This window comes from Tenrec ecaudatus, chromosome 16 (assembly GCF_050624435.1).
Source record: "Tenrec ecaudatus isolate mTenEca1 chromosome 16, mTenEca1.hap1, whole genome shotgun sequence".
In the NCBI taxonomy this organism is placed as follows: Eukaryota; Metazoa; Chordata; class Mammalia; order Afrosoricida; family Tenrecidae; genus Tenrec; species Tenrec ecaudatus.
In genome coordinates this window covers 110,679,645-110,707,580 of record NC_134545.1, presented here as the reverse complement: position 1 = coordinate 110,707,580, position 27,936 = coordinate 110,679,645, and the positions used below count along the sequence as shown (strand labels likewise).

General features: G+C 55.8%; 1 protein-coding gene across 3 annotated transcripts in view; it reads right to left on the bottom strand.

The window, feature by feature from the left end:
• Window positions 1-9,530: 9,530 nt before the first annotated feature.
• The window catches only part of MGMT (O-6-methylguanine-DNA methyltransferase), a 188,800-nt gene continuing 170,394 nt past the window's right edge, over window positions 9,531-27,936 (bottom strand). For all 3 annotated transcript variants that reach the window (XM_075533922.1, XM_075533923.1, XM_075533924.1), the window contains exons 4-5: window positions 17,097-17,236; window positions 9,531-9,787 (exon numbers count right to left, since the gene is read on the bottom strand). In XM_075533922.1, coding sequence (XP_075390037.1) covers window positions 9,584-9,787; window positions 17,097-17,236 — 344 coding nt within the window. In that variant the 3' untranslated portion in view covers window positions 9,531-9,583. The remainder of the gene's footprint in view (window positions 9,788-17,096; window positions 17,237-27,936) is intronic.

Sequence of the window (27,936 nt, the reverse complement as noted above, 5' to 3'; positions counted from 1 at the left end):
AGTACCCCCCTGTCTGTCTTCATGGCTCAGAGGGGACCCGGGGCCCAGAGAGCCTGCTGGGATACACGTGTTGATGGGACCCCATGGTGGAGCTGACCCAGGCAGCTGTTTGTCTGAGCCCCTCATTCAAAGCTCAGTGGATCGGCAACTGGCCCAGAGCAAGAGGAAGCTTCTTAGAGGACCAGCTGGGTGGGCCTCAGGGGGCTTTCAGATATGTGTGTGGAGCCACACACCCCTCAGAGGGCCAGGCCTGGCCTGCCTGTGGTGGCTGCTTTTCCTGTGGTCACTGGTGTGGACCCTCTGATGGTGTCCCCGGGCAGATAACCGCCATGCACTGTTCACTTCTGACCAGTCATAATATGTCACTTCATCAAGAAGCCCTTCCCCCACCCCCACTCCCCCGACTCATGGATTTATGGCCAACGTGTCTGCTCCTCCTGCCGCCCCAGGGGCATCCTGCAGTGGCCAGTGCCACTCAGTGAACCTCCTACATGGGCTGCTGGCGTCCTACTCAGTTCCATGAGGCCGATTCCCAGCCATCCCCAGAAGCCTTCAGGAAGCCAGGCCACTCCATAGCCTGCCTCGGGGCCCCTGTCACCGAGGACCAGCCTGCTACGTAACAGGATCCTTCACTGAAGCGCGTGCATGTTTCTACGGCCACAAACTCGAACGGTGCTTGCTGGACGCGTTAGGGGGACACAGACCAGCACCCACAGGAAGGGCTGCAGTGGGCGGTTCCTCGCGCTGACAGTTTCGCTCGAGTCTCCCCACAGCTGGGGTCCCTGAGGAGATGCCGCACAGACAGACACACAGCTTCAAAAGAAAACCATGGGTCCAAGTCTATCGCATCTGCACCCAGACTCCTTTCTGGCTGCTTGTGGGAAGAAGGTGCCACTAGAAAGGAAAGCCTTCGAGGCGCTGAGACGGGCAGGCTGTGGGAGGCGTGTCCAGTGAGACCGCAGTGGTCAGAGCCCGCGCTTCAGCAGCGACTTATCCCCAGCCGCACGTCACAGACAGCTTCCCACGGAGGGCAGTGGAGTTTGTACAGGTCACCGGACGATGTAGACGAACATGAACACCTTGAGTGATGAGAACAACTATGTGACTTGGCATGTGTGTGTGCGCGCGCGCACGTGCGTACAGGCTGTTGGAAAGAGGGAAGTGGCACAACCTGGGATTTGTGGGAAGAACCTCAGTGCATTCAGTGACGGGCATTGTGGTAGTGACATAATCTGTTGTCCATTTGAGACTTAAGAGTGAAGGGGTGGAGTTTAGCCTGTCAGTCAGGCCGCAGCTTGATGACCTCATTTGGAAGTGCTAATGAGATGAATAGCTCCTTGGTGGCAGGACACACACTTACTCCCTGTGAGACATGCTTGCTGACAAGACACATGGAGCTACAGGATCCACATGGAGACCCACACCAGCGCTAAGATGCTTCTACCGCCACTGGATCCACAAGACTTTCCACCACTGCCTGTGATCTTTCTGTATTTGGCATTGGTGCATGTGTTGTGTGAATCTGAAGAGGAATTTGTAGATTGGTGTCAGACATATGGGCTAATATTAGACTTATGGACTTGATCTGGACTGGGCTGGGCTGTTTCCTCAATAGTCAATTGTTCTTTCTAATACACATGAGTGTCTATTTGTTTCTCTAGTCTACCCAGACTAACACAGGCAGTAATGCAAGGTGGGTCTGGACCCGGGGCCAGTCGTTTTGCCTCGTGGACCAATTGCTCTGTTTCTACACATCTTCCAAGGCTTTGGTGAAGGAGAGGGTCAGCAACCCCCAGGCGACGCTCCCAGGGGCCACCACCAAGGACCCCAGCAGCCCGATGATGGACAGAAGGCTGCTGGTGCCTGGCTATTAGAAGAGACAGAGCCTGGGGTCTTAGAGGCTTGAAGTTAAACAAGCGGCCATCTAGCAGACAAGCAACAAAGACCTGGCTATTCTTGAGCACTGATGTGCTCGCAGGGGCCCAGCTGGGCTGGGAGGGAGCCCAGCCCCTCTCATTCCTCAAGGTGACATGTTGCTCTTTACGGAGGCCTTCTGCAGTGTCTGGTGTGTGTCCTTTTACTCCGTCTGCTGTGCCCAACGGTTTGGGCTGTGGATCCCAGCAACGGAATCCCAGAGTAAAATGGTCTTCGTACGATTGTGCTCGGCGTATTCCAGTGAAACTGCATGTTTGGAGCAGCTTTCCTTTATGCGGCAGCTACTGGCCCCCTTCCTGCAGGTGGCGATGCCACGTTGAGGGAGCGCTGTCATTCTTTGCCTGCCAGCGAGGCCCGCGGCCTTGGGAATGTGGGTGCAACTCTAGGCCGGCCCTCTGGGAGCAGTGCTCGGGGTTGGCATGCAGTTGGGCTGCGGCCTCTGGGTGCTGGAATGGATGCCACCATCATTGGTAGCAGGGGACGCTGCCCCATCTCAGAGGTCAATGCTTTCCCCAGCAGGCAGAGCGCTCCTACCTATAAAAGGCATTGGACAGAACCAGGACCAGCGGCCCCCGTCTTGGGACACCCAGCCAAAGTGTCTGTGGCTAAGGCCCCAGGCACAAGACCAAGGTCTTTTTGCACAAGGGTCAAGATGCATGTGCCAGTCCACCCCCCTGCCCCCACCACCCCCCGGGCTGGTGGACTCAGATGCACATGGCCCAACGTTCCCATCAGTTGGCTCCCACTCAGCCCCAGCCCCTCACTGATCCCAGACCCTGTATCTGCATGGATCTCAAAGCCAGATAAAAACCCCATAAGGGACAGTGCATTCCCGAAGAAAACATCCACCACTGTAGCTCCTCCCTTCAGCAACCAAGCCCCACCCTGTTGGTCAGCAGCGCAGCCCTGACCCGCTGGGACGTGCTCAGGCACAAGTGTGCAAGCGGGAGCCATGCAGCCTGAGCAGAGAGGGCACAGGTGATGTCCCCGCTGGCCCCTCAGCCTTGTGCTGCCCCTGCCTGGGGTCAGGAGCAGGGGCCCAGATGGGAACAAGTGCCTCTGCTGTAGCTGGTGTCCAGGTAGTGCCCACGCCGGGGGTGGGTGGGGAGTTGGTCTGTGCAAAGGCGCTGTGAAAATCTGAACTCAAGTCTGGTGGGCTGAAGCTCCCATTCGGACACCACCCTTCCCCTTCCCCCATTGCATGACGCCCCTTTGCGGGGAGGGGATAGGGGTCTCCTGGAGCTCCTGATTGTCCCGAGAAATACCTGCTGTTTGAATGAGCTCCAGCTCCACACAGACCCTCCCGGTCTCGGTGGCGTCCTGGTCCCTCCTGGTGACCACAGCAGCCAGCACAGACACAGGAGCACGTTTGTTCCCTACTGCGGGGCGTGTGGCCAGAGAGACCGTCTCCAGGTGGGGTTTTCCTTAGTTTAGCCCGCCAGGCAGTCTGGAGGCAAGCACGGTGCATGGGGGACACGAAAAGGGGGTGCTACCAAGGGAAAGTGGGGCTGCCGTGTGCGGGGAGAAGGGCGTGGCTCATTGCGGCGTGTCTGTGAAGCACGTGGGGGGTGCAGGTGGTGGGCGTGAAGAACGTGGGTTCAGGCGTGTGCATGAAAATGGGTGTAGGCGTGAGGTGTGTGTGAGAGAGAGCGAGTGAAGGATGGTCCTGCACGTGTGAGGCAAAGTGGTTGAGCGGGGGAGTGCATGGGTGTGCACGAGGATGGGTGTACCAGTGTGAGGCAGGGTGTGGACTGGGGTGTCTTAGAACAGTGGTGCCCCAGCCCCTTGGGTCTCTGTTGCCCCATGTTTGTGGATCATGGGGTGTGGATGGAAATGGGTATAGGTATCTCTGTGCATGAAGAACAGGGCTCTGAGGGTGTGAGGCGACGTCAGAGGAGCCCCTGGTTTGGAGTGAAGACGTGTGTGCATGTGTGGGAAGACCAGTGGCCTCCAGCCCCGTGAGTCTCTGCCACGCCCTCCCCGCCAAGGACTGCAGCTTCTTCAGTGAGAGCCATAGAGCCACGGGCAGGCTCGGCCACACAGTGGCCTCCGTCTTCAGGAATAACCCGATCTCTCTCGAAGCCTCCTCTCCTCCTCGTCCCTGTGGCCTTTAAAACCCACCTTATTGATGTGTGGTCAAGGCTGTCACACCTGGCTGTGCTTTGGACTAATTCTCCGTGGACAGTGCAGGGACCATTTCCCACGGTGTACCACTGTTACCCCCACCCATTTCCAAAAGCCCCCAAACAGAAACCCAGCATTCTGCCTGATTCTCTGCCCTGCCCACCTAGTGTGGATGCTCCCTGAGGGCAGGGGGTGGGGGCACAGGGCATCTATCCCTTTGTCCCCCACTCCTGTCACCCACCCCTCGCGTTCTCTCAATCAGCCAGGGCAGAACCCGAACCAGGGCCTCCCTCTTTCCGTCTGAGTAATATTCCACCACCGTCCTCCCTGCCCGCTGCCTACAAGACCGCGTCTGGGCATCGGGCTTTCTGTCAGCTGAAAAACAGAGCTGACAGCTGCTCTCAGATGCCAGGGAGCTGTGGCCCAGTGGGTTATCCCTTACAGCCCCCTAAACATGCCTCCTTCCCTGCCCCTGCCCCCCGTGTGGGGTTCCCCAGGTCCCACAGAGGCAGCTGTGAGGGAGGCGTTTGTAGGAGCGGCAGAACATTCCTCTTTATTTTTTATTGTCCATTCTTTGCAAGGGCTCCCAGCAACATGCATGCCCTCTTACTGTACAGGATCGATCTTCATTACTGTCCGGGTGGAATTTTTCCTGGTGGCTTTTTTCAATGGAAAACACATTAATGAGAGACTGCAAGGGCTTGTTAGCAGCATCCTCTCATCAATCAGAGCCTGTCAGGCCGGCTTGGTGAGATCCGTTTGCACTTGGAGGGCCGGCGACCACTTCCTCCCTCCTCAACCCCGCACCATGGTCCCTGTCCAGGCAGCTGGGTGACACAGGCCAGGCCTACCCCATCTGTCGGCGGCTGGAGCCAAGGGGTCCCGGGGACACTCACGGGGCTGCCCTGCGTCCACAGACACTGGCCCTGGTTTTCCTTGCCCCTCCTCCCCTCATGCACCCAGATGGAAAGACAGGCCTGGCCGAGCCCAGGTTAAGCTTTAATGCCCTCCGATGCAACACAATTCATGAGAACTTGCCCTTCTTGGTGTAGTGGTTACATGCTGGGCTTCCAACTGCAAGGTCAGTGGTTCGAAACCACCAGCCGCTCCATGGGAGATAGAGGGCTCTCTACTCCCATAAAGTGCTACCCTGTCGGAAACCCAAGGGGCAGTTCCACTCTGTCCTGCAGGGTGCTGGGTCAGCATGGACTGGACAGCAGGGAGAGAGCGTGCACTACTTACATGCACACTTTGGATCAGACTTGGCAAGGGCTCACATCCCGAGGGCCTTCTGGGAAAATCCCGTGAGAAATATGAGCCCCAAAGTCTTGAGACCAAGCCTCTCCATGGCTGCCTCTAAGGAGCGCTCTGGCGTACTTCTTCCCAGACAGATGTTTGTTCTAGCCGCCCGTGGGGCTTCCCAGTGCCACACCTCAAACCATCAATTCTTCTTCTGTCTTCCTTAGTCAGCATCCAGTTTTCACACGCCTACGAGGTGACTGAAAACACCGTGGCTGGCTCAGGCGCACCCTCGTCCTCAAAGTGACACCTTGCTCTTCAACACTGTAGTCTCGTGCAGCAGACTGGCCCCATGCGATGGGTTCGCCGATCTCTTAACGGCTGCGCCCACCACACTGACTACGTATCCAAGATGAAATCCTTGACAACTTCAACCTTCCTCCATTCATCGTGATGTTTGCTACCGCTCGGTCCAGCTGGGAGGATCTGGGTCTTCTTGACATCGAGTCGTCATTCACCTTGAAGGCTGCGATCTTTGATTTTCATCAGCAAGGGCTTCCAGTCCTCCGCACTTTCCAGCGAGCAAGGCTGGCTCACCTGAGTGTCACAGGTTAACAAGTCTTCCTCCCATCCTGATGACGGTCCGTTCCTGTACTGTCCAGTCCCGCTGGCAATTTGTTCCGCACACAGGTGGAGTAAGGACCCAACCCTGGGCACCCACTTCTTTGTTTGAAAGCACGCAGCATCCACTTGCTCTGCTCACACCACTGGGTCGCGGTCGTGTGTAGGTTCTACATGAGGACAACTTGCGAAGTAGGGCAGAGGGGCATCCAAGAGGAAGCCTTCCAATGAGATGGGCAGACACAGTTGCAGCAACAATGCGCTCAAACCTTCTGGGGATGGAGCAGGACCCGGTACTGCCCTGCTCTGTTCTACAAGGGATGGCTGTTCAGGACGCGGAGCCGAGCACGGCCAGGATGCTGCTTCTCCTCGGTCATAAAGCATTCAGCTTCGCGGATGGCCCAAGCATGGCAGCAGGAAGTGGTGAAGCCAGGTGAGCTGACTTAGGGCTTATGCTCCGGATAGGAGACAGCGGGGAGAGGGACCCACACAGGACCAGGCCATCTCAGCTCAAGGGAACCCATTTCAAGGTTGGTTCTGCAAAAACAAATACTGTCTCTGCGCCTGACATTCCCACCTCCTGGGACGTGGGCTGCAGGCAGCTGCCAGGGTACTCCCTGGGCTTTGAGCACCTGGCTGGATGGGCACAGGCTGAGAGAGGCCTGAGGCTGGAGGACATGGTCCCCTTGTGCCCCTGGCATATTGCTCGAACAGTTCCTCTCCTTCCCGTCCATGTCCCTGGCTGCTGGCCTTCTTCACCCGCAGGGCCATGCGGGTGAAATTAGTGCCTGGGACCTTGGGGACACACTGCCCTGCCTAGTGGGGATGGGAGTCCTCAGGCAGAGTCAGGTGTGTAGTTACATCCAGCTGAGCACCCAGCTGAGCACCCTCATGATCTCCATGGAGTCCCCATCCAAGCTGGCTGTGGGTCTCAGTGCCCATAGAGAGACAGCAGCTTGGTTATAGGCCCCAGTACCCCTGAAGCCTAGCTGTGATCGTGACCCGGCCTTCTACCAAAGGGCTCAGATGTCCAGGTCCAGGAGGGTGACCAGGTGTGGGGCATCGTGGACATGCTCAGAGGGGCTGAGATCTGTGCCCTGCAGACTGGCCCAGCCCTGGGGCACCCTAGTTGCCCCACTCCCCACTGCAGGTCCCTCTTGACAGTGGGGGTGCCTCTTGCAGCAGCTCCGTGGCCAGCTCTGTGCGAGGCTGCCCTCTGTTGGGGATGACAACAGACAGGCCACTTCCGGCCACAGAGGCCTGAGCCTGGCCTTCCAAGAGCCAAGTCTTTTGCTCTACAGGAGGGGGTCGAGGTGGCTTCATATCTCAGAGGTCTTCAGCTCCGGCAAGGGAGCACTGCCCTGGGGAGGGACGGCAGAAACCTCCCCACCAGCACCCCACAAGTATTCCAGATGTTTCTGCCATCACCCCATAAACACAGCCATTCATCCTGGCTCTTGAGACTAAGTCTGCCTGATGGGAGAGATTGTGCACACCCAAGGTGGGGTGTCAGCTCAGATTTGCACACCTGGGGCTGGGTATCAGCTGAGACTGTACATACTCAGGAGGGGTTGTCAGTGAGACTGTGCACACTTAGGGCAGATGTCAGCTAAGACTTCCCATTGGTTGAGGGTGCCAGCTGAGACTGTGCCCACTGGGTGGTGTGTCAGCTGATACTGTGCACACTCAGGGCGGGGGTGTCAGCTGATACTGTGCACACTCAGGGCGGGGGTGTCAGCTGATACTGTGCACACTCAGGGCGGGGGTGTCAGCTGAGACTGTGCACACTCAGGGCGGGGGTGTCAGCTGAGACTGCACACTCAGGGCAGGGGTGTCAGCTGAGACTGTGCCCACTGGGCGGGGTGTCAGCTGAGACTGTGCACACTCAGGGCGGGGGTGTCAGCTGAGACTGCACACGCAGGGCGGGGGTGTCAGCTGAGACTGCACACTGGGCGGGGGTGTCAGCTGAGACTGTGCCCACTGGGCAGGGTGTCAGCTGAGACTGTGCACACTCAGGGCAGGAGTGTCAGCTGAGACTGTGCACACGCAGGGCGGGGGTGTCAGCTGAGACTGTGCACACTCCGGGCAGGAGTGTCAGCTGAGACTGTGCCCACTCAGGGCGGGGTGTCAGCTGAGACTGTGCACACTCAGGGCAGGAGTGTCAGCTGAGACTGTGCACACGCAGGGCGGGGGTGTCAGCTGAGACTGTGCACACTCCGGGCAGGAGTGTCAGCTGAGACTGTGCACACTCAGGGCGGGGGTGTCAGCTGAGACTGTGCACACTCAGGGCGGGGGTGTCAGCTGAGACTGTGCACACTCAGGGCGGGGGTGTCAGCTGAGACTGCCCACTGGGCGGGAGTGTCAGCTGAGACTGTGCCCACCAAGAGTATCAAGTAGACTGTGCAAGCTCAGGACAAACTGTTAGACTGTGCCTGGGTCTTCCTCCCCGGGGGCAGACATGGAGTGCAGGGCCCTGGTTTCAGTCGCAGGCCCCCCTCTCCCACGGACTGGGGTTCTAGCCCCTCTTTTTAGGGGGAAGCAACCTGGAGCTAAGCGGCCATTGGAGAAACAGTCCCAAGATATAAATGAGCGAGGAGCCTGGAGCCCAGTCACATCCATGGTTGGTGTCACATCACATGGACAATTAAATACACCGAGGCCTGTGTCTTTGCAGGCTGTATTTTCACCCCAAGTTCCTGATGACATACACAAGCCACTTGAGTCCCCTGCTGTAGTTAGATTGTCACCAGGAACCCTTGATAGAAATATGGTGTCGCGGGCGCAGTTGGGGGTGGTTGATTTCCCCGTATATCACGCGCTCTATTTTATTTATCTGCACACAGCTACAAGTTCTCCATCTGCTTTTCGGAGAGAGTTAATTACAAGGCTAAAGTGACAGCGAGATAATGAAGTGTCACATTGCCGTGGCAGCTGATGTTGGCCACGCCCCCTCTGCCACCAGCAACCCGTGCTAACTCACCTTTGTGGCTGATGTGGTGTGGGACTGTGAGGGCCTGAGGGACACTGGGGGTGGAGGCTTTGTGTTCTGCCACCTCTGGTCCAGAGCGGTCACCCTGAGGAGCCCAGGAGAGAGGCTGTCTGGGCCAGGCTCCAACCCAGGAGGGCAGCAGGGCAGCCAGGCCTGCATCCGCCCAGAGATGTGTTGTGGCTGAATCCTCTGGCCCCTAGCTACTCGGTCACATAGACCAGGAGCAGCTGGGCTCATGTTGGCATGACTGGCTGGGTGCCCTCAGATCAATGCCACTTCACAGTGCCACCGTGGGACTCTGCAGGACTGCCCCACAGGGTCTCCCATGACTGCTGCCAAGCCACAGATCCATGGAGTCAATGACTGGGCTTGAACTGCTGACCTTTCGGCTGTTAGCAGCCCACAGTTTGACCGCTGGGGAGCTTCTCTAGCCATTGGGAAGGAGGCATAAAAGCCTGCTAACAGCAGCACCCTCTGGGAGGCCAGCTGTGGGGTGGGGGTGCAGGGTCCCGAGAGGAAAGTTCGGGGAGGCCTCATTGATTCCCTTGTCCAAAGCGCCCCCTCCCCCCAGACCTGACCTCACCGGTGTGAGAGGCCAGACCAAGAAAGAGGAGACCAGCTATGCAGTCAGGATGCTGGGCTTTAATTGGGGTGCCCACACTTCCACCACTCCGGTTACCCAGATTTCATGTACTCCGCTTGGGTCAGCGCCTCCTGGTGCCTGGCTCGAGGGGGGGCTGCATCCGTGATTGTCCCCTTGTGGGGCCCTGCACCCTTCTCGTGGGCCAGCAGCCACTGCTTCACGGCCAGCCCGCTGGAGTAGCCGCCCAGCTTGCCGCCGCTGCCCACCACCCGGTGGCACGGGACGAGGATGGGCACCTGAAAGACAGAGGTGGCGGTTGTCAGCTTGGGCTGGGGACTGCGGGGAGAGTGGGGGCTGAGCATGGCTGAGCAGCACCCTTGGCCTGGGGGCTAGGTGGGGACAGGGAGGGTGGGGTCTCATGGGCAGAGTGCAGTGGGGGGCGGGGGTTGCTGTGTTTCAGGCCTGCTACCTGACTCCGAGTGTCTTTCCACAGGCGTGTGTGTGTGTGTGTGTGTATGTAGTGTGTGAGGGGGGTGTGAGGGGTACCTGAGCTCTAGAGAAGTGTGCAGACCTCTCCTGAGAACCCTCTCTAGCCAAGGGCCAGGGGAAGGGCCCTTGCAACTTGTTCTAACAAAAGAGAACCCCGGTTCTGGGTTTCAGGGCAGGGGCCCAGATTTGCTAACATGCATGAGATGTGAGTGGTCTGGAGTTGATCATGTCAAGCGACAGCCGGCACCACCTGCATTTGCAAATAAAATTTTATTGGAACCCGGCCCACTTGTTGGATGACAGGCCACGTAGTCCTAGCACAGCCTGACGCTCTGGCTGTCAGCATGGTGGCTGGTGGGGTCTTCCTGACCCCGAGCTGGACGGGTGTCCCTGAGAGTCCACCAGGCATGGCCATGCCATGCCCACCACTCTAGCATTATTGTCTAATCTGAAGCTTTCCCTAGATCCCAGTCTCAGCTGATTGAGGTCACATGAGGGCAGGGCGGGGTGATTTAGAGTCTGTAAAGCCCACAGCTGTGGGGAGCGGCCCTCTCTCCCCGACCAACCCATGTCAGGAGGGCTCAGTCAGGGGCTGTCCCCCTCAGAGGTGTGCCTGTGCCTCGTGGTCAGGCTGCACACAATATGGGGGTTGCAGAACCTGGACAAGCTCCTCCTTGGGGACATCCCCCAGAAGAAGGTCTGAGCATGTCCCTGGGGAAAGGCCTCCTTCCCAAGCAGCTCTGATCTCCTCTGATGGTCAGGTAGGCCAGGGCCACTTCACCAGGGTGCAGTGCAGGAGGTGACGAGGTTCAGGGAGGGGTAGGGTAAGTGTCCAGGCCCAATTCCACCTGCCTCCACTCACCCTGCAGACAGTGAATATCCTGAGCACCAGCCCACTGCCCATCACCAACTTGTTCCCAAGCCCCAAACCCATCCTCTTCCCTGAATGCCCTGGCCACACCTGTCGAGTGTGTGAGCCAGAGGCCCTGTACCACATGCCCAGGTGGCCACTGGCAAGGTTCTACCTCCTCCTTCCTGTCCTGTGTCCTCCACTTATCCCCTTTCCAGAGAAAGCAGACAGCAAGGCTAGGGGCGTGCCAGGCGGGTTCCAGATGGAGCAGCGCACCTGGTTGGCCTCTCCGCTCACTGGAGTGCCCCTTCTGCTCCACCCTCTCCTGCACACCTCCACCTTCCTCCGAAGTCACCTGTGTGGACCCGCTCTTCGGAGATGCATGAGTAAGGACCGTTCTGGTCTTAGACCAACACTGGATGACAGATGCCACTGGCGGAGGCTCAGCCATGCCCGACAGTGCAGGGCACCTCACCCTTTCCCCCCTAGCTCCCCAGCCCCACAGGCTGAGTGGTGCCAGTCTCACGTCCCCTCACCCTCTTCTCAAGTTCACACAGCTGAGAAGGGTCGAGAAAGGAATTCTGAGGCCGACTCCAGTAACCAGGGCACTGCCTTCCCCAGAGCGGGGTCATTAGGGTGGAACTGTGGGACTCTGCCAGCGCTGGCAGGTAATTTGGTTTAGGAGGTGGAAATCTAACTCCTTCATATTCCCAAAGCAGTCCCAAGTGTGACTCAGAGCTGGGCCGTTACGATGTGTGCAAACTCAGTCCACGAGAGTTCCACGAGTAGCAAGGCGGTGATGGTGCCGCCGCAGATTCCGATGGGAGCGATGGCGATGCAGGGCTGCGGCGGTGACGGTGATGATAGTACTGGTGATAATCTGGACAGTAAGGACAGTGACAATGGTGATGGTGATGAGCGCAGTGCTGGTGATAGTCATGATGGTAGTCATGACGGCGATGCTGCTGGTGACAGTGGTGATGGAGCTGCTGATGGTGCTATGTCGAGGACAACGGTTGTGAGCGCAGGAGTGATGGTGATGAAGATGGTGGTGGTGGTACTGGTGACAGGGGTGATGGTGATGAAGATGGTGGTGGTGGTGCTGGTGACAGGAGTGATGGTGAGGTAGATGGTGGTGGTGGTACTGGTGACAGGAGTGATGGTGATGAAGATGGTGTTGGTGGTACTGGTGACAGGAGTGATGGTGATGATGATGGTGGTGGTGGTGCTGGTGACAGGGGTGGTGATGAAGATGGTGGTGGTGGTACTGGTGACAGGAGTGATGGTGATTAAGATGGTGGTACTGGTGACAGGGGTGATGGTGATGATGATGGTGGTGGTGGTACTGATGACAGGGGTGGTGATGAAGATGGTGGTGGTGGTACTGGTGACAGGTGGTGATGAAGATGGTGGTGGTGGTACTGGTGACAGGACTGATGGTGATGAAGATGGTGGTGGTGGTACTGATGACAGGGGTGGTGATGAAGATGGTGGTGGTGGTACTGGTGACAGGAGTGATGGTGATGAAGATGGTGGTGGTGGTACTGGTGACAGGACTGATGGTGATGAAGATGGTGGTGGTGGTACTGGTGACAGGGGTGGTGATGAAGATGGTGGTGGTGGTACTGGTGACAGGAGTGATGGTGATGAAGATGGTGGTGGTGGTGCTGGTGACAGGAGTGATGGTGATGATGATGGTGGTGGTGGTGCTGGTGACAGGGGTGGTGATGAAGATGGTGGTGGTGGTACTGGTGACAGGAGTGATGGTGATGAAGATGGTGGTACTGGTGATGGGTGATGGTGATGATGGTGGTGGTGGTGGTGCTGGTGACAGGGGTGGTGATGAAGATGGTGGTGGTGGTACTGGTGATGAGTGATGGTGATGAAGATGGTGGTGGTGGTACTGATGACAGGGGTGGTGATGAAGATGGTGGTGGTGGTACTGGTGACAGGAGTGATGGTGATGAAGATGGTGGTACTGGTGACAGGGGTGATGGTGATGATGGTGGTGGTGGTGGTACTGATGACAGGGGTGGTGATGAAGATGGTGGTGGTGGTGCTGGTTGACAGGAGTGATGGTGATGAAGATGGTGGTGGTGGTACTGGTGACAGGGGTGATGGTGATGGTGGTGGTGGTGCTGGTGACAGGGGTGGTGATGAAGATGGTGGTGGTGGTGCTGGTTGACAGGAGTGATGGTGATGAAGATGGTGGTGGTGGTACTGGTGACAGGAGTGATGGTGATGATGGTGGTGCTGGTGACAGGGGTGGTGATGAAGATGGTGGTGGTGGTGCTGGTTGACAGGAGTGATGGTGATGAAGATGGTGGTGGTGGTACTGGTGACAGGGGTGATGGTGATGAAGGTGGTGGTGGTGGTGGTACTGGTGACAGGGGTGATGGTGATGGTGGTGGTGGTGCTGGTGACAGGGGTGGTGATGAAGATGGTGGTGGTGGTATTGATGACAGGGGTGGTGATGAAGATGGTGGTGGTGGTACTGGTGACAGGAGTGATGGTGATGAAGATGGTGGTACTGGTGATGGGTGATGGTGATGGTGGTGGTGGTGGTGCTGGTGACGGGTGGTGATGAAGATGGTGGTGGTAGTACTGGTGATGAGTGATGGTGATGAAGATGGTGGTGGTGGTACTGATGACAGGGGTGGTGATGAAGATGGTGGTGGTGGTACTGGTGACAGGAGTGATGGTGATGAAGATGGTGGTACTGGTGACAGGGGTGATGGTGATGATGGTGGTGGTGGTGGTACTGATGACAGGGGTGGTGATGAAGATGGTGGTGGTGGTGCTGGTTGACAGGAGTGATGGTGATGAAGATGGTGGTGGTGGTACTGGTGACAGGGGTGATGGTGATGGTGGTGGTGGTGCTGGTGACAGGGGTGGTGATGAAGATGGTGGTGGTGGTGCTGGTTGACAGGAGTGATGGTGATGAAGATGGTGGTGGTGGTACTGGTGACAGGGGTGGTGATGAAGATGGTGGTGGTGGTACTGGTGACAGGGGTGATGGTGATGACGATAAGAACTAGCTTTCCCATTGCTTCCCGGCCTTTTGGCTAAGAGCAAGTGAAGAACTAGCTTTCCCTTTTCACTGTTAAATTTCACAGATTGAAAAGTGATAATATCAACAAATTCTGTGAACAGCATGTAAGTAAAATTTTCTTAGAGTAACAGGACATTTTAAGAATAGTATATTTACTCTGCTGATTGTTATAAAATACAACAGTCCTGTTAATAATTGTTATGGGGACATTATTAGATATTACACTATTGGAATTTTGATTGATAAGGTAGACATCGGATTCAATTGTTTTACCAACATTGAGACACCAATTCAATCTTCTCATGTAGCTGATTTCACAACTGAGCTTTGATTTTTCCCCTTCCTCTCGAAAAACCACAAAATGAAAAAGTCAGTAATATGACCCTATCTATCATCCCGCTCCCGCCTTTCCTCCCCACCCCCAACACACGCAGCAGGGAGCTCAGAAGTTCGTGGAAAAGCGGAACTGAAAGAGCAGGGAGTTCCCCTCATGGAGGCTGTTGTTAGGGCTGCACAGGCAGTTACAAAGCAAAGCCTCACCGAGCTGCCACACGTGAGCTCACCAAGTCGATCCATCGCCTGCAGGATCTTCTTCTTTCATGGACTCGACCAAGCGCGAGGTCTTCTCCAGGACTGTCCCTCCTGACAGCATGGCCCGAGGACACAAGATGAAGTCCAGCCATTCTCCTGTCTAAGGAGCATCCCGTCCGTCCCTCTTCCAAGACAGATTTGTTTGTGCTCTTAGCAGCCCGTGGGATACTCCATATTCTTCACCAATTCAAATGCATCCATCCTTCTTCGGTCTCCCTTATCAACCGTCCAGCGTTTGCACACAGACGTCGAGGAAGTCACTGAAGCCATCATGGCCTGGGCCTCAAGGTGAGACCTCTGCCCAAGGCAGTAAGTCACCTGGTTTCTGACTGTTGCTCTCATGGGTGTCTGATGGCCGATCCCACAAAATAACGTCGTTGACAATGTGAGTCTTTATTCTGTGTCTCAGGATGTGGCCTCCTGGCTGTCGCCTCGGCTCTTCATCAGGAAGTGCTTCAAGTCCTCTTTGCTTTCGGCAAGCAAGGGGTGTCACTTGCTTGTCAGAGGCTGTTAGTGTGGCTTCTTCCAATCTTGATGTTGAGTTCTTCTTCATAGAGGGTCCAGCTGCTTGGACACACACACACGAGTTTCAAAAAGTTCATGGAAAAATTACATTCCAGTTCCATTCCAGTCTCTTTCAACTCCATTTCCCCATGGACTTTGTGAAGCACCCTTGTGTGCGAGCGCATGCTCACACGCCCACACATCCTTACTTCTAGCCGATGAGTGGGGGCGATGGGACCAGGCGGCTACGTCAGCTGCCCCCGTCTACACTGGCCATGCACAGCGGTGGATAATCAGGGTCTTCATCGGGACACAGGGGTACCATTGCCCCCACCCATCTTGCTTCTGAGGCTGGGTGCAGACTGTCAAACTCATGAGTCTGCTGGAATTGACCGGGGGCCTTCAGGATGTTTCCAAAGCAGGGGCACCCCCTGTGCCCACTTCCGTAAAGCCTGAGGTGCATAAAATGCAATTTTTATCAATAACCAAGAAGCTCATCTTATCACAGCTACATTGAAACCTTCACGCTGTGAAATCTAATCCGCCCGATACGTGGACCCATCACTCACTCTGGCCTCTTCTCAAATGCGATAAAACTTCCAAACCCATAGATTTGTCTCCAACAAAAATAACATGAAGGGGCCTTTCAATCAATACGGGGTCCCTCTGATCCTGGTACCGGCTGCATAGCTGCCCAGCTCCGCCTTTGTTCTGCTAGGAAGCGGCCCACAGGGAAAGCGCCTGTTTTCACTTGCTGCCTCATCAATACCTAAATCCTGGTGAGCAAGTGACACTGAGAAGCTGTAATCAATAGCTCCCTGCACGTTTTTTTCTTCTGGTCAAACGGTTCAGCAGCACTGACAAGCCTGCCACTTAGAACATGATACTAAATCTTTATCAACAGCCGTCCCGGTGACTGACTGGACAGGACTCGGGGGTCATTAGCGCCCATGGTGATCGTGGAGGAATGGGCTGCTCAGGAATGCCTTCCTTTGGAAGAAGGTGGGGAAATGCGGGCGCCAGTATTGATTGCCTGTGAACCGCATTTAGTAGATTCTGTCTGAGGGGGGCGCCAAGGGGTGTCTGGTGCTGGGGAAGACCAGGGCCAGCGGGTGGCAGTGCTCTGGCTGCCTTGTTAGGAGGGGGCCTACTTGCCAGTGGCTAGTGGGAGAGAGCCTCCAGAAGGCTGCCGTGCCCCTGGCCCAGGTCAGGGGGTCCTTGGAGGAAGCATGGCCAGAAGGGCTAGAGAGGTTTGGTCGCACCTTGGACACGATATCAGGAGAGACCAGTCCCTGGAGATGAACGGACTGACATGGTGCCCGCAACCCTGGGCTTTGGTACAGATCACGGCGAGGATGGCTCAGGGCCAGCGGGGTGTTGTGCCCTGTGTTTGGGGCACGATGAGCCAGTGCTGATAGCACAGCCCCGCGGCGATGACGACAAATGGAGAGGAGAAAGAAGTCCACCAGCCAACCGCCCTCACGTTGGTGGGAGACAGAGACCCAGGGCAGCAGAACCCGAGCCAAGCCCGCTGCCATCCAGGTGGCTCTGCCTCCTGTCCCGTGGGTGCTCCTTTCTGCAGTGGCACCGAGTGGGCTTGAACCGCCAACTTTTAGTGCCAACTGCTTGAGCCACATGGAGACCTGACACCCACACAGAGACAGCAAACTGGGGCTCCAGCCAGCGTGTGCCCATGCTGCCTTCAGGTCCCCTTTGGGAGGGGGTCATTCCAGGGTGGCTTTACGCTGCCCTCCTCAGCTGCCCATGGTCCTCTCCAGCCTGGGTGGGAGAGGAGTTCTTGACAAAGGTGGCTGTGTGTGACCAGATCCCCAGCCAGCGCCCACACAGCCCCCCAGGACCTCAGTCTAGATGGTCCCCAGGTCCTACACAGTCCCTTGCTATCTCAGCTTAGATGCCCACCCAATACCTACATAGCCCCCCCCACAACCTCAGTGCCACCATAGTTCCTGTGTAGCCCCTACCATGATCACCGCCTGGACACTCCCAACCCCACCCCCCAACCCCCCCCCCCCCGGAGGCCCCTCCACCAGCTACAAGACTGGAAACCACACCCGGTCTCTCCCCTCCTCCAGCCTGGACACCCTGGGGAGACGCTCACCGGGTTGTTCTTCATGACGTTGCCCACCGCCCTGGAGGCCTTGGGCCTGCCCACCAGAGCCGCTAACTGCTGGTAGGAGATGGCCTGGCCGACCCTGACAGCCTGCAGCAGCTTCCTCAGCACCTGGTGGGTGAAGGAATCTGCAAGAGAGGACACACAGGGCGGGGCTCAGTGACAGGTCCCTGCAGACAGTCGTGCTCCCCTCAGCCAGCACGCACCTTCTTCTGGGAGCAGGGAGTGTGGGGCCGGCCAGGTGAGGCTGCCCCTTTAAGGCCACCTAAACTGTGTGCCACCTTCCCCCCTTCCACAGTCTACACAGGTGGCTCCCTCCCCGCTGCCTTGGTGTCCACTCCCAGGAAAGTACACAGGACCCCCCAGCCACGGCTGGGAGTGCCAGTGGGAATGGGGTGGGCCTAGGAAGTGAGCTCATTCTGACTCATTCATCCTGCTGCCGTAAGGACACAGGGGTCCAGGGCCCAGCCCCTTGCCGGCCCTGAGCCTCTTCCTGGGAAGCTCAGGGTCCACCAGGTGAGAGTGCCAGCAGTCCTTCCAGTGGGGACACCTGGATCAGAAGCAGGGGGGCGGCCTCTGCAGCAAGGGGTGTTTGAGGGGCAGCGGCAGAGGCCAGGTCTCTGTAGCCCCCTGGGTGTGTCTACAGGGCTGGGTCCACTACCTGTACCCCGAGGCCGGGCGGCACTTGGCACTGAGACGCCAGGCCCTTCCCTGTGAGCCCGACACTCAAACTCACTTGATCATCGCAGCGCTGGGGGAAGGAAAAATCTGTTTCGTCTTTATTATAACATTAAGCAAATTAAACATCAGCATAATCCAGGTGAAACTAGAGGAGGGTCATCAAAGAAATTAACTCTGTTGTTCATTAATTTACACGGATTAGCGGAGGGCAGGAGGCGGCAATGTGGCCCCGTTTTCCATGATATAATTTCCAACTGCACACCGTTTGTGGCAGGAGGGTGACTCTGGGGTTAATCAGGCTGGTTTGTCCTTTTAATTGCCTTCTATTCAAAGAAAATTCATTAGATAATGTTCTCTTCAAAATTCATGAATCAATTTAACCAAAGGAACCACATCAACCGCTCCAGGTTCATTAGCACATGCGCTGTGTCCCCGGCTGACTGCAGGGGGGTAGGGTGGGGTGTCTACAGGCAAACACGCTGTGTACCGAGTCGTCTTCCGGAAGGGGGTTGAAACCATGCTGCTAATCACTGAGGTCCGGTGGCAGTGGGTGGGGGGGGAGGAAGAGGGAGGGGAGGAGGAGGTCCAGTGGCAGTGGGTGGGAGGGGGAGGAGGAAGAGGGGGGGAGGAGGTCCGGTGGCAGTGGGTGGAGGGGGGAAGGAGGAGGGGGGGAGGAGGTCCGGTGGCAGTGGGTGGAGGGGGGGAGGAGGAGGAGGAGGAGGAGGAGGAGGCAGCCCTCCTTGAGGGCCTGGACTCCCACCCAGTGAGCCCTGCAGCCCAGCTTTTCAGGAAGAGCCCAGAACCGCAAGCACCTGGTAGCAGGGTAACGGGCTCTGTTTCTAGGACACTCCACCTCTCATCGTGGAGAGGCAAGACAGTACAGTGGTGAGCCTGCAGCGTGGCGCATCTGCCGAGGCCCTCAGATCCTCAGCACAAGATTGACCTTTAATGCATGCGATGGGAAGACACCCACACCCCCCCCTACATTTGTGCAGCTGGGGGATGCTGGGAAAGGATACCAGAACCATGACAGAAGCAGGAAGCCCCTCCTGGGGGACAGGCGGGAAGGGCTGCCCTGCTGGTCCTGGAAGTGAGTCAGTCCAAATCCTACAGGCAAAAGGTAGGCCCCCCCTCCCTCCCCCTCCCACTGTGATCCAGCTGACAGTCGTTCCCCACGGGAGTGCCAACCACAAGCTGATGCCACCGCTGTGCCTGCACAGCTAAGGGATGGACACTGGGCTGTGGGTGCAGGGTCCCCACTGATGTGCGGGACCCTGCCGGACATGGAGCAGGAGACCATGTTGTTGGAGTTCATCAGGGTGATCTCATGTTGGTTCCGTACAGGCACAGATGGCCCCAGGCAGACATACTGACAGGTGTGTAAGTACACAGGCTCTTCCCTTTGTCGGCCACGAGGGCTAGGAGCCACAACAGCGTGGGGGCGGGGAGCGTGCTGCCTCCCACAGCTGACATTTCAGCCACCACTGTCCGACAGAAGGACCTAGAATCCATTTGGACCAGTCGCCGGTTTGAGGACTGGCTCAGACAGGAGACACACGGGCTGGAGCATCTAAGAGGGGTGGGATGCGGGGGAGATGCCATCAACAGCAGCCACTTGGAACCCCGGTGCAGGGGTCTGACAAGAATGACCGGTGGAACAACGGGACAAAGCAGGTTTGGATTCCAACAGAAACCTTCTAGAGAACACTCCTGGGGCCACACACTGAAAAGTAAATAAGTGACTAACTATGTGCATGGAGGAGGAGGAAGGAGCCCGCCAAGACCCCACGGGTACCCTCACCCGCTAACTCCTCACGCCTTAGTGTGGGCTGAGCGCGCTCCATCCCGAGGCAGCGGCCTCCTTCAGAGCACGCTGGACAGACACGGACAGAAAATGGGCAAGACGGCGATGTCCCCTTGGAGGCGGCTGGTGTGCACGCCTTCAGCCTGGCGGTCAGGGTCAGCACCCACGGTGATAAATCATGCCGGGTCCGTGATGCTGACGTGAGGTGATGAAAGCGGATCTTCACCTCTACAGCCTCTCTCCCCCGAGCCCGGCCCAATAATGAGAAAAACCTCAGACACATCCCCATAGAAGGGCCTTCTTCAAAACTCCTGACCAATACTCCGTGAAAGTGCCCAGGTCATCAAAAACCGGGAGACCGGAGAGACCGCCACAGCGAAGAGGGGCCTATGGAGACTTGTGACAAAGGGTGATATGGGGCCCTGGAGGGGACCAGGGACAGAAAAAGCAGATGAGTTCCAAACCCAGGAAATCCGATGGTGGAGCTTATTGCAGGGCAGACACATCATATGTGTGAGTCAATACTAGGGAATGCTGGGTGTGTGGCAACACTCAATTGTTTTCTGTGCACTTAAAGCTGCTCCAAAGATAACATTTCTTAGGAGATGAATAAGTAATTATCCTCTGTATTAACAGGTTAATGGAGGGAAGAATCACCTACTTCTATTATCAATTAACTGCAGGAAAAAAATGAACAAAATTCTATATCTGTTTATGATTGCAACCTCTCTGCCAAGAAACAGAGGGCCATCTCAAAAAATAAACAGCAAAAAAGAAAAGAGACCCGCTGCTGCGTGCTTTCTCTCCGGGCTGGAGACAAAGCCAAACTATCCGCACTCCGCCACATCATTGCGGTGAAGCCAGTGTGAGAGTCACAGCCCGCATTCTGGCAAGAAAGGACAGAACATGGTGCCTGTTCACAGACAGCACGCTGGTGAACCAGAAACCGCCAATGGGCTCATGGCGAGGTCTTAGAAACGATGAGTGAGGTTAACAGGCGCACTGGGTGCAAAGTCAGCACACAGAGATCAGCCCTATTTCTACATGCTGCAGAAAATAACCCCCACAGGAATCAAACAGATGCAAATCTAACAAGACCGGCAAAGGATGTGTAAGCTGAACATTACAAAACTCTAATGAAAAGATCAAAGCATACTTAATCGGTGAGATAGACTATGTTCATGGATTGGGAGTCTCAACATTATAGAGATTTTAGTATTTCCAAATTCATCTATAGGTTTATTGTCATCTGTGGTAGCTACATAATTTCATGTTGACTTGATAATTAGGTTATAAGCGATGGAGTCTAGTCTCTCAATCAGGCCACAGCCTGACTGATGCCTCCTTGTGTGTGTGATCTACTCATGGGAATTCTGGGAATTTCCTCTCTTCCTCCCTGGAGGCAGGACACACTCTGCTTCACCTTCCTTTGGAAGAGGCACTGAGAGAGCTGGTGAAGCCATGTGGAGAACCACACCTACACTGAAATGCTTCCACCGCCACTGGATCCAAAAGACTTTCCATCCACTGGCCTATGATCTACCTGCATTCAGTATCATTGCATGTGCTGTGTGAGTTTAAAGAGGAATTTATAGACTGGTATTAGACATATGGGCTAATATCAGACTTATGGAGTTGATCTGGACTAGGCTGGGATGTTTTCTTAATATACAATTGCTCTTTGGTATAAAGCTCTGTCTTATACACGAGTGTCTCTGGATTTGTTTCCCTTGTCAACCTAGATCAATACACCAACCCAATCAAAATCTAGGAGGATTCATTATAGCTATAATGGACCAGCGAAGCCTAAAATATGTATGCAGGGGCAATGAAAGTAGAATTATCTAAAATATTTTGAGACAGACAAAAGTGGGGTGGAGACATCACAGGACCAGGCTGCACGGCGGACTACAGATAGTCTTATAAAGCAGCTCTGAGGGCGCAGTCAATAAGTACTCTACCGTAGTTAAGTGTTGCTGTTAGGTGCCACTGAGTCAGGCCCACCTCACGGGACCCGACCTAAAACTGAACAAAACACTGCCCGGACCTGCACCCCTCACCACTGCTGTCACGTTGAGCCTACAGAGTCAGTCGCAGGGTCAGTCATTCCCCTTGAGAGTTGCTGTCCTTCTCCTTTGCCAAGCAGGGCGTCCTTTTCCAGGGACTGGTTGGTCTCTCCCAACGTGTCTAAAGTCCGCGAGACAAGGCGCGCCCTCCTTTTCTCTAAGGGGCACTCTGGCTGGGCTTCTCCTAAGGCAGATGTGTCTGTTCTTCTGACCGTCCGTGGGACTGTCAATCTTCTTGGCCAGCACCATCATTCCGATGCCTCGCTTCTTCTCCAGTCTTCCTGAGCCAGGGCCCACCTGTCACATGCGAATGTGAGCATTGTAGCCATTGGAACAGAGATCGACTTAGTTTGATGGGATAGACTAGAGATTCTGAAATACGCAGTAAAGCCAAAAGGTATTGCTATGAAATCTCAGAAAACATTATTGAACAAAAATACCCAAATGGGAAGCTACTAATTCTCCACATACCCTCCATTTAGGTCTATGCACCTGATGGTGCCTGGGGGAATGTCTAACCTCTTCATCAGGTCACGGCCTGATGATGACTCCTTGGGGGTGGTAGCTGTATCTTTGGACGAGAGACACAGGGGAGTCCTCTCTTTGGCTCTTTTCCTTGCTAGGTCCTGCGTCTCATGGGTGGGACTGGACGGTCCATGTGGCCTGCCCAGCCTGGGAGCACGTGCCCTCCCACGGTCCTGCTGACCTTGGGTCCCATGTGACTCTGCACCCACTGACTGGTGATCTCCCGGCTTCCTGCCTCACATCTGGTTTCATCCACCAGCTGCAGTGTGAGTATGCAGGGGGCCTGGCCAGCACTTGATTCATGGCCTCGAGGCTACCTGGGATGGGGTGCTTTTGTAACAAAAAGTTCTTTTTTTGATATAAATGTGTCACTTGTCTTCTTTAGAGAACTCAACCTAACACACAATGCTCCTGACTGGATGTTTCCATCTCTCTATCCCTTCCCCGCAGAGCTGGGCACGCCCCTATTGATACCACGTCAGACCGCAGCCCTGGCCCCTCGAGGGACCTCACCTGTACCTGGCAAATGCTCTTTGAACTCAGGAACAAAAGAAGCCCGAGGAAGCAGGATCAGGGCTGTAAGGTGGACGGAGAAGGTCTCCCAGCACAATTCTCACAGGAGAGCCCGTGCTGCCCATGAAGAATCAGCAGGTGAACTGTTCTAATGGGGAAAAATTCCTTGTTGGGACTTCTCTGGCCTTTGCTCACCAATGCAGTTTTGAATTTTCTTAAAACTTTGCCCTGATAATTAGCCCCCTGGTTGCCTGGGGCCCTTAGAGAAAATCTGTCCAGATGATCCCTCTGGGACCCCAAACAACAGCCACCATGACCGTCTGAGCTGACCCTCTGTCTGCAATTTCACTAGCTCAGCAGCTCCCCTCAGAAGCCATTGCTCTGACTGCATGTTTTCTCTGAAGGCACCTCAACAAGATGGGGACAAGCACATTCCTGAGAGGACTGGTCTGCGGCCGGCCACTCACCATAGCGACATATGGAAACACGCTGATTGGGGATAAGACAGTGCACAAATGGGTGGGGACCCCGACACCCCCACCATCTGATGGACCCTTGTAGACCCACACAAATACGCACTGCTGAATTCTTGACTGAGGTTAAAAGGGACTTCAGCTCACTTCAAAAATGCTGTCGCTAACGGAATATCCACACTCAAACAATAAATAAAAGAACCCCGACTTGAATGTCACACCTTATAAAAACAAACCCGAAATAGTTCACAAGGCTTTCTATAAGCCCTAAACGCCGACAGCAGAAACCCAGTATGAATGCGTCGACGCTTCTGCGTCGGGATCCATCGACTCAAATCCGAGATACCACTGGACTTCACCAAGACAGAAAGCCAACGACCTGGTCCGTAAAAGGCAGCGTGAGGCGAATGAAAACACAGCTACAGGTCAGGAGAAGACCCCCGAGACCCCCGGGTCCAGACAGGGACGCTGTGTCCCGAATCCATCCAGAATCTACCAAACTCAACAGTGAGAAAACCAACCGGCCAACTACAAAATGGCCACAGACTTGAGTGGACACGTCACCCAAACGCAGAAGCAGACGGGAAAGCAGCCCGAGGGATATGCAGCATCGTGAGCCCCCAGGGACGTGTGGGTGGGCACTCTGCTGAGATGGCCCCACGCACCTGTTAGAATTTCCCAGGGGACAGGAAGATAAATAAGTGGAGGTGCAACCAGACAGTGGAATATAACTTAGCTCATAAAAGGAATGAAGTACTGATCTATGTGACCCCTTGGGGAATTCTTAAAGGCATTACGTTGAGAGAGAGACTCCCATCTCCGAAGCTAAGTGCTGCTTGGGGACCACCAAGCTGCGATCTGTCTGGGTCCTGACCGGACTCCGTTCACGCCGGTGCCAGCTGAGGGAGAAGTCTCGGCGAACAGAGACCCGAAGCAGGGGGCACAGGGCAGGCTCCACGGCAGGGTGCACTTCAAAGCCCTCAGCCCCCAAGAGAAGTTTAGTTGTATGTAATTAACAGCGAGTAGTAAAACTGTGGACCCCGCCGCAAGCTGGCGACACGAGTCGGTGAGGCAACACCGGTGAGACACCATGTGACACACGGAGGCACCCCCGACCCAAGCCCCGGTGTTTTCAATCGCCTCACCTGCAGGTGAAACTGGGCAGCGAGGAAGGAAGACCGCGGGAGAACCTTCGTACCTGAATGACCCCAACCAGAGCTAGTTCTTCAATGGGCAGAGTGCTCCAGGCACACCTTCTTCACAACCTAAGCCAAACAGTTGTTGACTCAAAGAAGGCTTTGAAGGATCTTTGGGGTTCAAAGTTTAAAGGATGATCTCGGAGCAACCATTTGGGGGCTTCATTCATGCTCCCTGCTCCAGAATGTCTCGATTCCATGAGAATTTGAAATTCCGTTCTGTATTTCTCCTCTCTTGGATCAGAATTCCTCCCTGGAATCCTGGGTCAAAATGCAGAGTCCTGGCAGCCGGGCACCATCTGTCTCTTGAGGTCTGTGTGCTTGACCCTGCGGCCCGGGGGCTGCCTGGCCACACTGTGAGTAGCTGGGGTCCACTGGGCTCCTCACCCACAGAATGGTCCCAAAGTGCACACTGCAGACAATGGTACTACTGGACCTCAGAAACCCTCTAGCTCTTGGACTTGTGGGGACCCGACAGGCTGTGTCCTCGGAGTGAGGACCAGCACTCTTGTGTCCCTGCTGCTGACCACAGCCTCCTAGGAGTACTGGATAACCAAATTAGGTCACAGGTTGGCCACACATGAAGCGGGGTGGGGTGCTGGGCTGGTAGGAAGGATCATGGATGGTGCAGTGGTTAAAGCACCCAGATGCCTACTGAAGACTGGTTCCCACCCATCAGCTGTTCCCTGGGGGGAAGGCGCGGCCTTCCGAGTCGGTGAGGATTGAGAGATTTGGAAACCACCAGCTCTGCTTGTTTCCTCAGAGCTTTGTGGTCTGCCAGGCCTTTCTGCTGCTGAGCTGCACTGGTGGGGGTCAACGGTCGCCTTTTGGTTATGACCGTGTGCTTAACCAGCTCACCGCCAGTGCTCTGTCTGCCAGGCTGAGCAACCATCGCAAAAGCATCCACGTGGTCCAGGAGCCTGCCCAGTTCTGAAACCTGACTGGGGCCCTGCTAATGGGCAGGAAGCTTCTGGAACCTTCGGTCAGCCTCTGCACGTCCGGGCTGCATTAGCAGACGCGTCACGCAGCTGCTCTGGCATGCTAAAAATAGGGTCTTCCGGAGCCCTGTGTCCGGGGTCCGGGGGCCTGGCTCACAGCGGCCCCTCCGTCAACATCATTTGATTTAATTTCCGGAACCCTGACAAACCGGGAGTTGGGGTGCGGGGTGTCTGACTGATACCCACCACGCACTCCTGGCACTGGTTGGGAAGCGCCCGGGGTCTGTTGAATAATGTGTCATTGATAACGCCCCGCCAGCAGCTAAGTTTTGAAGACCAACCCATGAGAAAGGCGCGGCCCCCTTAATTTCTTAATGAATTATTCTGACCACAGGACGGGGACAGTGCAGGGAGAAGGCAGATCATCCCTGACAGAGCTGTCAGAAGGATGGGCGAAAGAAAAACTGGCAAGCTTTAATTTCTCTGCAGAGAAATAAGGAGTTCTTTGGGGATTAATCTCAGTATCAACACCGAGCCTTTGCCTCAGGGCAGCCGAGGAATTCAAAAGAAGTGTGACTGAGTTTAGAGTGATGGGCTCGGCTCACATTATGCACGGGGCTTTGGTTTTCACCTATTCAAATGAGGACAGCCGTGCAGGTACGTGTGTGGAGGGGGGGTACTGGGCAGGACAGGTACCATGAGTCCTCCAGGGGCAAATGCGGAAGAAGGCCGTGGGGGGTGGGTGGGTCTGCCGGGGGACACACCGTGGAAGATCAGCTCACAGAGAGGGGAATAGTGGGCCAGGAGGACAGTCCACATGGTCAGCCAGGTGACCCAGCTTCTTCCTGCTGCCGGAGAAGCAGGGACAATATGTAAGAAGATACTTTTTTGGGGGTAGCATTGTATACTTGGCATCAGAAGAATTTTACTACCTGTCGGTCAGTGTCTTGCTGTGGTGGCTGGCATGTTAGTGTGAGGCTGGACCATGGCTATGTCAAGACCCTTGAAGGGCCACCTTAGTGGACAGGTTTCGAGGGAGCTTCCAGAGTAAGACAAACTAGGAAGAAAGGCCTGGAGACTTACTTCTGTCAAGCAGTCAGGGAAAACCCAATGGATTGCAGAAGAGCCCCGTCCTGCGTTTGCTGGAAGAGGAGTCTGCTGGGCGACGGGGTCTGCACACACCCAGGGGCCTCAGCGATGGGCTCGAGCTGGCACATGTGGTACGGGACCGGGAGACATCATTTTGCTGTGCGTGAGCGGCTATGGGCCCAGGCCACCGACCAGCAGCAGCACCTGTTTTCTTGATAGTCCCTGTGCAGGCAGGCCTCATCCCCCCTGAGGTTTTCCTCCTGACCCGGAACCTTGCTCTGCCCTGCTCTGGGAGGTGCAAACCAAATCAGGTCATCCTTCCACTGTCCACAGACCCCATGCCCTCTCCATCCTCCTCCACTGCCCAGGCTGGAGGTTGAGGTGGACACAGGCCACAGGCCAGGGGGCTTCCGCCTCCCCGTGTGGCTGAAGGCTGCACCCTCAAGCTCCACAGGCATTGCCTGGTGGGGGGACAGCCACTGCCCCCAGCCTACTGCAGTGCTACAGAAAGGTGGGCAGAGCCCGCCCCAGGCATACACACCACCACCTGGCTGCTGAGTGCCAGAGGACAGGGCTGCCTTCCTCCAACACTGGGGTGTCCAACGCCACTCGACAAGAACACAGTGTCTTAGGGAATTACTGACGCACCAAGCAAGATGCGTACACCTGACTGCGGGGGTGCAGCGATCTGTGCAGAAGCGTTCAGAGGTCTCCGTTCCCTAACTGCTGGCTGGGGCACTGATGAATCCGAGAGGCCTGTTAGGAGATGGGGAGCTCAGCTCCCCTCTACATGTATAGCTCCAAAGGGGTGCTCCACATCACGGAGCTGGATTCCCCTCGCTTTCAGTCCTCCAAGAGGCCTTTGTGACCCAGCCCCAGAAGGCATGCCACATCGCTTCTAGCAGGCTCTTCTCTCAGGTGGCTCACCAGATCTACCGTAGTGCAGGGAGGCAGAGACGTGAGAGACTGGCCACCATGTGTCTTTGCCAGGTAGCCTCGATGGCAGGGAGCAGCATGGCTCCCATTTCAGAATTTAATCGGGAACCTGGGTGGGCCGAAAGTCACAAACTTCATGCATGACTGCACTGGTGCTGCACGGCCAGGCGGCAGTGTCCTCACGGCTCCCAGGCCCTTAAAGCTCAGAGTGGGCGTTTAATTCCATGTCTTAGTTATAGAAATAACTGGCTAACACAGGTCTCCTAAAGCCCACGATTCCTGGGATGGATGTCACTGTGTCCCCCTCACATGTATCCACTTACCTCCCAGCGCTCTGGTTTTGCAGGCGGCTACATTATGGGATCGGGGTGAGGTGAGGGGGCGTCGTTTCCTTCCCAACAAAGAGACACCCTCAAAAATGTAGATAATTGCATTGGCAAAATCAGGTGTGTACTTAGCTGGTTCACATGTCCCTGACGGGGAGCCTGGTGGCACAATGGTTAAGTGCTTGGATTCCAACGGAAAGGTTGGAGGTTCGAACCTGCCCGCCGCTCGAGAGCCCGCTGTGACCTGTGACTGTCCACTTCTGTGAAGATGCGGTTAGGAA